We start from the raw sequence: 12,862 nt of genomic DNA, 5'->3' as shown, positions 1-12,862 counted from the left end.
TGTGTGCATTAGAGCCGCGAGTTTGGTATCTCAAGTTGCCGACTTACTGTACGAGGCAGACAGAGCCATTTATGGTGTGAAATGAACAATCTTCTTCTGTTTGTTTTGTTTTGTTTTGCCAAGCGGGTGAGGAAAAACAAAAAAACGAAATCAGACGTGGCAGCATCGTCACCGTCGGGTAAAAAGAAAACACCACCATGAAAAACTGAAAACAACAACGACACCGACACACACGAACACAGAGCAGGAAAAAAAGAATGTTTTTAATATCCAATTTCTTCTTTTATTGTTTATTGTAACAATACAGTATGGACGTCTCAGTGCTGCAGTTAGTTCTGTCTCTTGAGCGCAGAGCAAACATGGCGTATCCACTGTCAACATGGCTGAAAAATAGATCTGATGTGTGTGCAATATACATAAAGAAACAAAGCCTCTTTAAGGAAATACAGCAGTCGAGCCAAGAAAGGGAATATAAAATGTATCAAGTTTGAAAAAGGCATGCTTCTCCTCTCTGGTTTAACTTTTCTTCTTCCGTGCCATTGGGTAGCAATTGTGTAAATAAAGCACTTCTTTTTTATTGTACACAATAACCACAATGTTTTTGTGTTTCAGTGCAAAGAGGTACCAAATTACGCTGTGTAAGGAATGAGCTGAGCCTTTTTCAAGTCCTCCTCCACCAGTGCTGCATGCATAAGTCACCCACAGAGCTCCCACAGTCTATCCTCTCTCTGTCCATTGTCAGGCTTTGCTTCTTCCTTTCTCTCAGAAAGGTGTCAACACGGGATTTTTGTCCCCTTTTCAAAAGGGTGAGAGGGGAGGAGGGCGGGGGAGTTGTTAGTTTGTACAGAGTCACCACTGTCACCACATGAACAAACACACACAATGAACAGCACACAGACGGCAAAGTGGAGGAAGCGAGAGACGGAAATCAAGAGAGAGGACGGAGGATGGATGAACACAGGGCCTAGCGCTGAGAGCGGCGATGATGATGTACCCGTTTGCCCTCGGGGACGGCGGCAGCAGAGTTGGCGGGCGGCCGGTTGGCAGGCTCTTCCTGGGGGTAGTGGGACGGAGTATCGGTCAGATACACCTCCACGTCATCAGGCACTTCTTCCAGGAAGTTAGAGGGAACCAGACCACGATGGCCGTTCATCTCACCCTGTGGACGGAAACGAGAAGAGGAGGAAACGTGGTTGATGTTAGTTCAGTTTCCAATTATTCTACGGTTTTGACACTGTAGATTTTCTCCTCCTTCAATAATAAAATGCGAATATACTTTGTGACATATGCCCATTTGCTCTGTTGATGAGAATATGTGTAGTTAGCTTAGGCTGGAACAAACACTAGAAACAGGAGGCACAAACAAACAGCACCTGGCTCCGTCTAAAGGGAAATAATAATTTGCCTGTCAACACCTCCAAAGAATTAACTCGGGTATTTGTTTGTCTAATGCGATTAAAAGGGATTAAGCCACAACTTGTCGTCTGTGCAGTTCAGTTTTTGTACAAATCATTAAGATATTAAGTGTTTTAATGGGAGAAGCAAACACGGAGGAGCAGCACTCACGTAATAGAACCCGTCTTCATCGATGTCGGCAAACACGGCGATGATGTCACCAGCACAGAAGGTCAGCTCAGCCTATCAGGAGACAAAGAGACGAGTTTACAATATACAGATTTTAACCTTGGCTTTACTTTTAATTGTTCTTGTGGAACATTTGTTGCATCGACAGGTGTTTGTGTCTCATAATCTGATTCTAACGTTTGGTTTGACTTTAATCATTCGTGTTTATCTATGATGCAACGTAACCTGTTTAGAAGGGTAGTGTGAAATAAAAATTATATTTTACTTTATCTTTTAGGTCTTTATTCGAACTACATCAAGCAAAAAGGCAACGTAGATTTACATTTTACACTTTCACTCTTTACTATATTAATTATTCTATCCTAGCATTGCCACAGTTATATTTTAGGAACATTAAACTAGTTTGAAACGAAATCCCAAAACAAACGTGTAGCATAAATCATAAAGGTTTTAGCGTCTTGAAAAGGTTTAGAAGAAATAAAACGTAGGAAGTATTAGTTTGTGTCTGGTGTTCAGCGGCGATACCTCGACATCAACATTGGGGGAGCTCTCTCGGGGGTCGTAGTCGTACAGAGCCACCATCCTCCTCGAGGCCTGATCTCGACGGAGGCCTCTCCTGTTCTGCTCTGGAAGTGGTAATAGACGCCGTTTTAACCAGAGGTGTTTCAACAACATGTAATTCTTGTATAATTGTGTGTACGAGTGTGTTATACCTATTCTGTCCACAGGGGTGCTGAGTGGCAGGAAACCCTGTTTGATGAGCTGGTCCATGGTCTCCTCATCCTCGGCTCGTATCTCCGACACCATGTTACAGGGGATCAGCCCCATCCTGCCCCTCACTTCTCCTCTGTAGAACCCGTCTGTGTCTTTATCGCCATACACCTGGAGAGAGAGAGAGAGAGAGAGAGCGATGTTTAGAGCTCCAGCTATAAAACACATACTGTACTTTTATTATAGTGTTAAGTTTCCTTTTTACTTAAATGGTATCGATAAAGATTCAGCACTCAAAGTTCCACTAGTCTAGACACATCTTAAAAGACAAAGAGGAGGAGAAAACGATCAGGTCAAGTCAAAGTAAATCTGGCCTTCTCAAATTTTAAACCCCCACCCGAATGATCAGCCCCTCTTTGAAGGGCAGCTCCTCATCAGCAGCGTCGGGGTTCGGTGACATGGAGAGAGGATCGTAGTCAAAGAGGGCCACAAAGATCCGGAAAGTCTCCTCAGTCTCTGACTCGTCATAGTACGTGGGCGAGCGGCGATCCCTGTATCCATCTTTAAAACACGAAAGACAAAGAACAAATGAAAAAAAAAAGATCTTGCATCACTCGACAGAGCAGCCGACAGGAAACAGCTGCTTTGTAGGAGACTGGTTTTTTTATAGATTTTTTTTATTTTTGTCTCCTGTGAAATGAGCCTGTGTTTGTGCTGTGCAGCAGATTTCAGGGCTCAGCAACACAACTCAGGTGACCGTGTACATCTATAGTAAATAACTATAATACATAAATCTACACGTTTACATCGTGATGTAGCTTAGCCATGCTTCAATCAAAGGAAATCAAGGAGAGGAGGATTTTCCCCTTTTTTAAATCTTATTGATTTTATCATGTAGTGTTTCATGACAGATTTGATTTCCTTGTCCAGTCATATTTGTGCCTGTAAGCATGCAGGAAGAAATCTGTGCTCAGTCAGCTACTTAAATCATTTACTACACATGCACCCGCTAACACACACACTACATGTGTCTAACACCATCTTCATAATTGTATACGCAGTGAGGGACAAATGAGGAGCAAGACAAAAACGTGGTGCAATGCAGAGAAGTGATTCAGGGACATGACAACAACACACAAGACTAACATGCATTCTACAAAAAGCCTAAAAAATATATACTTCATATGAAAACAGAGCATTTAGTGAAAGTCTAATTATCTCTCCACACATTGCCAACAGTTATGGCAGCAGATCTAAAGCAGAAATGGAAGAGGTGTTGTGGAAAATGTAGCTGCTAGCAAAGTGTAATACTGTGGAGTTGATGATGATGTGAAAAGCATCACGTCTAAGTCAACCTACACAAGGTTTGGTAGCTGGACTGTTGTTTTATGTGTTGGTAGGAAAAACTGCATTTCAAGCAGCTGATATTTCAAAACTCAAATGTCCAACAAACACCTGAAGAAACAAAAAGCAGTGACAGTGGAGTCATTCTTTAATGTCGACCTTCTCTTCAGGATTTCATGCACAAACGCTCCCATGATAAGTGTAGTTGGTGTGTTTGTACCACTAAGGGAAGGGGTATATGGCAGGCATCAGTTCAGTGCAGTGAGTGATGCATTCACTGAGCAGTCCATCAATCATTTATCATCTGCAACTGTGGAAACATTCATCCTGGACCCCTGCCATGGATTGCCAGTGGGTCCACCATTTCAGTGCAGTGCAGTCATGCTGTTCAACTGGAAGCATAATAATCACTATTATTATTTGAGACAGAGAAACAGGCATCTTGCAAGTGTCCACAGCTACTGTTTGCCAGTTGCCAGTCGGTGGTGGCCTTTCTGTTGCCATGCTGTGGTGGTTAAAAACAGGACTGCAGGCACATACCATGGGGAGACCTGGTGCCGCCCATGTGCCTGCGGGATGACCATGTCCTGTTGCGAGCTACTTTGCCATAGTAAACATCCTCGGTGATGGGGGAGAGGTTTCCCTCACTGTTATTCTCAGAGGTTACCTCTACGGGAAACACCAATTAAAGGGTGATGGGGTTACAACGCAAAGTACAACCTCCCAAAAGGTCAACTGCAGATTCATGTCACCTAGCAACTACAAATGCACACAGGAAAGCAACTGCACATCATAATATTCTCTGCAACATCTAGCTTATGTTCAGGTAGTGAAGGGCATGAGCATGGTTCATACACACAGAGGTGATCTGGAGACACAGAAGCTCATGAAGGCTTTAACAGAGAAACAAACTGTAACTATGTCATACACACACAACTAGAAGTATTTATAAATCTTCCCTTCATTTCTCTCCTCAACCACCTTCCCATACTGACCAATGGAAGGGACCATTAGAGGTCGTCTCTGAGGTTGGGGACCGCCATGATGGTGAACTCTTCTCCCCGCCTCCCGGTTATGACCGCCCCCACCCGGGGTGTTTGACTGAAATGCACATAAACACAGGAAATATTCACAAACATTAGATATTTAACGAGTTTGCTCACAGACACGTGGACAAACTTGCAAAAATAGTATGTGACCAAAAAAAAGAAAAAAAAACAACAACTCACATTTAGTACAAATTGCATGTAAACAAAATCATGCAGCACTCACAGACAGGCACACTGGAACACAGACGTATAGACACACACTCCAACACGCACAAGCCCACAGGAAATGTTCACAATCTAAAACCAAGCAAAGACTAATTACATCGTAAACAAATATGTAAAAGCCTGTTCAGAAAACTCCATCGTGACCCTAAACTACTCCAACACAGCTCATTCCTGACTCTCTCTGACATGCTGAACACATTCAAACCCTGTAAATCACCTTTTCTCTCCATGATGCGGAAAACTTCAATCACAATCTATTCAGACAGAGACCATCTCTCACTGTTTCTCTCCATGATGCCTAGACATGAAAGGTTTTTTCCAGACACCGCCACGACCTCAGGCTACGTCCGATCCTACTCATAGCCTGCACCGAATACGAAGGCTGCTGCACAACTTGTATAATCTCAAAAAACTGTGTAGAGAAAGTTGCATCTGATGATAGAGGGAATCTTAAGCACAATGACATGATAAAATAGCAAGATTTGCCCATTAATATCTGGAGTGGATAATCAAACTTTGACAATGTTGCTCCAGTTTCTCCTTACTGGTGTGGTAATTTGAATTCATGCTGCTCAAACAGCAAGAACAAAAATAAGCTTCTGTATCTGTGTCTCCTTTGGTGTAGTTTCTGTGGTGAACCAACATCAGCTCCATCAACTCGGCAGCAAATAACCTTGTGAAAGGGATGGAAGCTGCACCTTTAAACCCAGTCAGTCTTTCTCTGTGGTTCTGCACCAGTCAAAACAACCTTCCCTCTTTTCATGAAAGGGTCATATCCGCTGTCTCTGCCTCGCTCGTCCGTGGGCTGACGCATTCAAACCCATTTTTCTGCCCTCTTTCTCTTTTGATGTTACTCTGAATTAAACTCAGCACACACACTAACAACACATATCAAATGCAAGTTGAGGCAGCAGACTCAGTTGAAGTAACTGTGCCTGTGGCGTTCACTAAAGAATAATAAATTTGGGTGGTTATGACTCTTGGGTAGGGCTGGGCAATTAATCCAAAATGTACAGAAAGCGACATTTATAACCTCTAACCGACCCAATTTTGCTTGTGTCGGTTTATTCAGTTTCACTTTCCCCAATGTGTGCATTCACGAACTGTCGGGTGTCCGCTATGCTCCCTATCACCCTGCTGCCCGTTCTCCCTCCTCACTCCCCCCACTGACCTGCACTCACAATAAAGACCAACACCAATCAGTAGTTATTAGGACACGTAGGCTACAGGAGTTGAAGTTTACTTTGTGTTTGTTTGATTCGCTCTAAAGTTTAGGAGACACGTATTTAAACAACACAAGACATAACGTGACGCGCACAGCCAGGACGTCAGGGTTAAAATGACCAGAGCGATCCGGATTCATGATCCGACATCATCGATTAATAAATAATTGTGATCGTCGAGTTTGTGTTGAAGCACGACAGGGACGAGGAGACACACACGCAGGACTGCAGACAGGGGAGAAGTTCCTACCGTATATTGTGACGCAGCGCAGGGTTTTTAACTTCATCGTTGCAGGAGGAAGCGACGCCCAGTTCATCCAGGAAGATAAATATGAATCCAGCAGGTGTTTATAAAGATCAGTTCTACGCGTGAGTGATTAGAAAAGAGCAGTGGAGCAGAGTCGCTTGTTGAGTGATGCTCCCCATTGGGGGTGGGTGTTGTAAACTAATCGATCATTAATCGTAATTGAGGTAAAAGTTTGATTTAATCTTGATATTGATTTGAAGTCATATCGCCCAGCCCTACTCTTTGGTTTTAGAATAAGTGCAAAGAACTGCACCTTGGGTGTGTTGTGCGAGTTGCGTCGACGTCCCTCTTCCAGCTGCATCTCAGAGTACAGCTCCTCCTCCTCCTCTTCCATGATGTCAGACAGGTCAGAGCCCCGGCTGCTTTCGCTGTGATATTCTTCATTGTGACTATAGTTAGGCTTTTGGTAGGCACACACACATACATACACACACACACACACACACACACACACCCGCACACACACACACAAACAAACAAACACACAGACACAGTCGTTTAAATTCACATACATACATAACATGCGTGCACACATCAAACATACATGGATGGGCAAACACACGCATGACTGCAGACATGGGCACAGGAGTGCGTGCATGCAACCACCCGGACATGCATGCACACACACACACACACACACACACGTACACACACACACACACATCCAAACATACACACACACACACTTAGGAGGTTTTCCATCGTAAAACACATATGAGGTGAAGCTGGAAAAAAGAGCAAAGGATTTGTCACTTATCGTGTTGATCTTACCGGCCTCCCCAGCTCAGAGCCCCTGAGGAACTCATCCACAGAGGGTCCTCTCCGACGGCCGCGCGCAAACCCTTCCTCGTCCTCCTCTTCCTCATCAGAGTGATGCTGGTAAAATGAATGACCCTGCTCTCCGTACCTGCCCGGCCTCCTGTCGCCCTGAAAATGATAAATCAGTGTATGAGTAACAGACAGTTACGGTGGTACATGGTTATTCTATTTTTGCAGTTTGCTCATGCTAACTTTATCTTGTTGCGCGTTTCTTTTTCTTCATTGCATGCATCATTAGGAATCAGGTATCTATACTATTGTGTGATTGGATTGAGTACGTCCATTGCAGACCTTGCCACTTTCTGCTGCTACCCTCTGTGCTGCTTCCCGGGCGATGGCCTTGGCCACGGTGTCCGGGATGAGCGTGCCTCGGGGCTGCGGAAGAATCCTCTGAGGGGAGGGGGAGCGTGGATTGCCAAGGGGAGGGGCCTCGAGGGTGTGGCCTTGCATGGGCACAGGAGGCTGGGACGAAGGCGAGCGTGTGGGCTCCCAACCAGGCTGGCCAGGTGGGATAGCTCCTCCGTGGTGGGCAGCATGCTCTTTGGCATCCAGGTCTCTGGCACTTACTGGTCTCTGAGGTACAGGGTGGGGTTGGTGGTGGGGCAGCAGAGGCAGTTGGTGCTGGGGCCTGGGACCTTGGTGGGGTGGGCGCGGCTGAAGATGTAGGGGCTGCGGCTGAGGATGTGGGAGCCGGAGCTGGGGTTGCGGAGGTCCACCTGGATGAGGAAGTCTGGGATGGGGTTGAGGGTGTGGGACATGAGGTGGGAGTGGTTGTCCGTGTGCCTGGGGTGGAGCAGGAAGTTGGGGCGTGGGGTGAGGGAGGTGAGGGGACTGGAGGTGGGGTTGAACATGGTGGTGGGGAGGGGGGCCTGCGTGGGGGTGCATTGGCGGTGGCAGGGGGATCGGAGGTAGAGGCACAAGCAGGTTGTTTGGAATGACGGCGACGTGGGAGTCCTGGGATTCTCCCTGTACTGACAGCGTCTTGACGATGACTTCTCTGGCCTCCAGGCACTGAATCCTTGTCAGCTCCACAGTGACATAGTCTGCCATCGGGAACAACACCTCAGCTATCTGGATTCAAACAAAGCATAATTATTAATATACGTAGAAACATAATTTTTAACGACTAGACAAAAACAGTATAAAGACATCAGAAGTGAATCTCTGTCTATTAAACCTACAAACAATAGAGAGCAGCCCAGAAGCAGCTGACTGTCCATAACAGAATTGATTCACGCTTTCAGGTATCGTGTGTTCATTCTCTTCAGCAGTCACCAGAGGGAGTGAGAGAACTTTCCAACACATTCACAGGTCCAACATTATGGAACTTGCACTGATATCAAATCACAAGTAGGTGGCACTGCTGTGTCCGCTGAGGGCAGGGATGACTTAATGCTACACTCAGCAACAGAGGCCGTTAGCGCCCAATCTGTGATGTTTATTCACATTTCTACTGGATTACACATGATTAGACAATTAAAAGGGTGTTGTACATACTGCATATGTGTACTGTATACAAGATGTTGAAAAATGGGCACCATATACTTGTGTATCGACAAATCGCTACCTCTGTTACTCTACATGATGCAGCACAAAGTCTCCAGTTTTCCCTCTAATCATGAGACAGGCCTTGAATCCACCATCGCTCATTATACCTTCCTTCAACAGCCTGAGCTACAATAAGGTAAAGTAACGCTTGCTTACTCACCCTCTGTCCTTTGGTGCACACTGCGTATCCGATGACATTTGCCCCATTCGACGTGCCTGTGGGAGAGAGGATGGGAGGCTTCCAGCAGACCTGGAGGACCCCCGGAGCCTGCCCACAGAGCACCCGCACATCATGGGGAGGCTGGGGAGGGCCTGGGAGGTGAGAGAAGACGTGCAGGGAAAAACATTAATAATGTACGGTTTTAATATCACTAACACACAAACAAGAGCAGAGGGTGTGAAGCATTCCTCAAATGCACAAATGGGCACTGTCACAACCATGCAGAGAAATGCCCACATAACAGAGAGGGAGGATTCAGGAAACAACAAACTGGGTGTATTTATAATTTACCCTGCATGTTTATTTTCTACTTTGCACAGATTCACAGTCCATGCAGATAAAATAAAGTGACAGTGCTATTGGAAGTCATTCACAAGACACAGCGATGCGATTGTAAAATATCATTCAAGTATATGATGACTTAATGTGGGTTTACTTGAACAAGACAATCGTCAATGTGTTATTATTTTACAAAATATTTCCCTTTTAGTCTGGTGCTACACCATAACTACACACTACAGTTTATTGTAGGATAAAAACAAAGGTAAAATGAAAAATGCAAGCTTCTCCACAGAGAAACACTGCTGCCTCAGCATGCAGGACACAATCCAGAGAGATTAACTAAAGCCCAATCTTTGTCTTCCACTCTCCTGGATCGCTGGATAAAACATGCACTGCTGCATTCAAGCAGAAGCAAATGCACACTGATACAAAATGGTCATTTCTGTGTGAGCAGTGGATGGGCACTGCTTTTTATAGAACTGGTTCTTGTAGGCTAGGCCACAGGCTGAGGAAATGACTCACCGGTATGATAACTAATCATATCTTGTGATGCAGGGGCTATTCTCTAATTAGTGATGGGATCTGTGCTGTAAGTTAACTTGGGCAAAACTGCATTTGAATTTGGTTTGGGAAAAAATTAAAGTGTTTGCATTTTATTACATTTACGAATGAGAGCATTGTCTGTAAATGAAGTTTTTTCAATCTCAGAAGCATATCAAAATGCAATTTTGCCCACATTCCCATATAACTAATTTTGAAAAATAGGTAATTATCTGTTTCACTCTCTTCCAGAAGTATCATAGCACTGATTTAATCTCAGTAGAAACAGATCATTTAGTGCTAAGACGTATGGGAAACCCAGCCCAGCGTTGATGTTTCATTCTGACCTGTTCTGCAATATGGTGTTGGACCTAGACAAAATACAATACACAACAATGGCATGGTAAGGCAATGCGTTCTTATACTCTAAGATTGATATTAATAAGGCATCATGTTACATATTATAGCTGACATTACATTAAACTGATGTAAACAGAGTAGTAGCAGTAACTCATCTTCATCTGTCCCACACACAGAGCACAACATTGTCTAAATGTAAAACGCAAGCAGAATCACAATCATGTGTGTACTGTGGATGTATAGAAATGAGCCTTGCTGACCTGCAGCCTGAGTGCAGAACTCCACACCAGCTTCTTTCCTCTCTCTCTGTTCCAGCGGCAGTTGCCATGGCACCTGGTGTGGCTGTGCCAACACCGTGACTTTGTACACCGTCAGGGGCTTCAGGTTGAGGAAGCGTAGTCTATACCTTCCTGGCTTTACCACCGCGTGCTCTGCACCATCCAAGAACACAGTGTGACCATAGTTACTGTTGCTAGGCAACCAGGAGAGCTCGGCAGTGTCACGCTGGATGTCATCCACCCGCAGACCACATGGCGCCACAACCACGTTGGCTCCCACCAGCAACGTGCACCGCAGCTCGTCTGACAAGCCCCGGTCGGTGGTGCACTGCACAGACACCCGATGGACGCAACCGTCCAGGTCGAGCTTCTCCAGCAAAGACTTGGTCCGGCCACCGTACTGTACACTGGCACGAAGTTCCCCGTCTACTAACACGTTGTAGCCAGAGATGTTCCCCCAGCCCAAAGGCACTAGTGGAGGCTCCCAGGCCACGATGACGCTCCGTGCCAGCTGCTTGATCAGAGTTATCTTTCGGGGATAAGGCACAACATCTTCAGCCAGGTCATCGGGGTCAAGTGGCCCCCCTGTCCCATTGCTACAGGGAACCAAGGCATTAGATGAGCCCAGGAGGCCATCTTGTGAGGCACCTCCATCTACTGCCATCAAGGCCAGGGGTCCAATATGGTCCAGTGGGCCCAGGTTTTCCCCTCCCTCCCCAGAGAGTTTTTCCTTGTCCTGGACGAACTCCACGAAGTTGGAGGGGACAAGTCCACGCTGGCCATCCAGCAGCTCCCCTGTGACACGGAAAATAAATAAAAAAACTTTAGTTTGTGCCTTAGTCTTCATGTTGATGAACAAATAGCCTAAATCCCTGAAAACAGCAACCTTTAACAACCATTTATGGTATTAAAGTGCCTCTGTGGATCCTCCTACAAACATTAGCCTCACTAATGCGTCCTTACAAGACAAACACAAAGGGAGAGCAGCAACATGAATACAGAGTCGTCAGTGAGGTATTGTCCTTGCAAGGTGGGAATGAGTCAGAGAGTGAGAGATGCGAGTTATGTAAATATACAATATGTACTATTCCCTAAGATGTACCACTCGTTCTCTGATGCTTGTTTTATACTCTCTCCAGTAAACACAGAAGCGAGGAAATGTTTATAGAACTTGAACTCTGATTTTAAATATTTCCAGGAACACCCCTGAGCTTGTCGATGCTCTGGTCAATGCAGGAAAAAACGGCTCTGCAGTTTTTCCCACAGGGAACAATTTTGTCTTTAAGAAAACCTCCTCATCATCTTGTCCTTCAATCCCTTTTCCCACAGAGGCCTGTGAGGCCTTATGATGTGTGTGTTGTTTGTGTGTGCGGATGATTAAGCTGAGCCCCGCTGGATTAGTCATCAAGCTAAAAGGGACTGAGGTCCCATCTTGACAACAGCTTGGTCTGAGGCCTATGTCTCCCTCCTACATGGTAAATACAAGGCTCCTCCACGATGCCATGCAATCTCACCGCCGACAGCTAATGACTCACTGCAGCTGAGTACTACTGCGTCTGTGGCGGGCCGCTGCAGGATTTCTAGCCAGGGGATTAGGATTGCCACTGATGGAGAAGCCTTCATAATTCTAAAGAGATTATACAAGAGAATCACTACAATCATCACTTGTGAAAAGTGTGCAGGAGTTTTTCTTAGCGACACTGGAGTTTACTTTTAAAGTAAATACAGTGGTGGGAAAACTACCATTTCTAAAAATGATAAACTTTATTTTCTTAAGGTTTCACAAAGGGCTTCACAAGAGCAATACAATGAAATAAAATTAATTAGAAATTAAAAAACTATTTACGATTAAGGTACGTAATAATAACATTTAGTACACTAATACAATGTTCAAAGATTTTCTGATCTACAAAAAAGATCTTGCTACTTAGGGTTAGGGTTATCTCAATGTTGGAGCTCACTGTCTCACATGTTGGAATTAAACTATTCATGAAAATCACAGCAAGAACCCAGACACACTAGAGGTCACAAGATGAAAATAGCCAGCAGTTATGTGATGGTCATATAGACAAGGAAAGATGACTAATGGTGCAGCTGTCAATCAACTTTATCAAGAGCAGCCTTTGTGTTTACAATGATGACTGCAGATAATCTCATTCTGGTGATGTTATATTCTAATGTCACATACATACAGTACAATGTCAACAAGATAGTCACAGGAAATTTAAATGTCACGGACAGTTTGTAATACATGTCACTACACGTGCACATTAGCTACACTTTTAATATAATGTAAAGCTAACGTGGTCTTTTTAAAAGGATTTAGACGCCACGGTGAATATTGTAAATAGATCTAATTCTCTGGGGGACGG

The 12,862-nt window shown here is 44.8% G+C and overlaps 1 protein-coding gene across 19 annotated transcripts in view; it reads right to left on the bottom strand.

The window, feature by feature from the left end:
- The window catches only part of LOC117771661 (RIMS-binding protein 2-like), a 60,917-nt gene that overhangs the window by 4,037 nt on the left and 44,018 nt on the right, over positions 1-12,862 (bottom strand). For 7 of the 19 annotated variants that reach the window (XM_034602290.1, XM_034602293.1, XM_034602289.1 and 4 more), the window contains 12 exons: positions 10,473-11,285; positions 10,200-10,223; positions 8,971-9,122; positions 7,554-8,333; positions 7,215-7,370; positions 6,697-6,843; positions 4,635-4,740; positions 4,180-4,308; positions 2,693-2,856; positions 2,110-2,466; positions 1,567-1,638; positions 995-1,159 (listed from right to left, as the gene is read on the bottom strand). In XM_034602290.1, coding sequence (XP_034458181.1) covers positions 995-1,159; positions 1,567-1,638; positions 2,110-2,466; positions 2,693-2,856; positions 4,180-4,308; positions 4,635-4,740; positions 6,697-6,843; positions 7,215-7,370; positions 7,554-8,333; positions 8,971-9,122; positions 10,200-10,223; positions 10,473-11,285 — 3,065 coding nt within the window. Of the gene's footprint in view, positions 1-260; positions 1,160-1,566; positions 1,639-2,109; positions 2,467-2,692; positions 2,857-4,179; positions 4,309-4,634; positions 4,741-6,696; positions 6,844-7,214; positions 7,371-7,553; positions 8,334-8,970; positions 9,123-10,199; positions 10,224-10,472; positions 11,286-12,862 lie in introns of those variants that run through there. The other 12 variants (XM_034602301.1, XM_034602303.1, XM_034602306.1 and 9 more) reach the window with 9 other exon arrangements.

Source organism: Hippoglossus hippoglossus, chromosome 12 (genome assembly GCF_009819705.1).
Source record: "Hippoglossus hippoglossus isolate fHipHip1 chromosome 12, fHipHip1.pri, whole genome shotgun sequence".
NCBI classification, from domain to species: Eukaryota; Metazoa; Chordata; class Actinopteri; order Pleuronectiformes; family Pleuronectidae; genus Hippoglossus; species Hippoglossus hippoglossus.
This window is presented reverse-complemented; position numbering and strand designations above follow the sequence as displayed.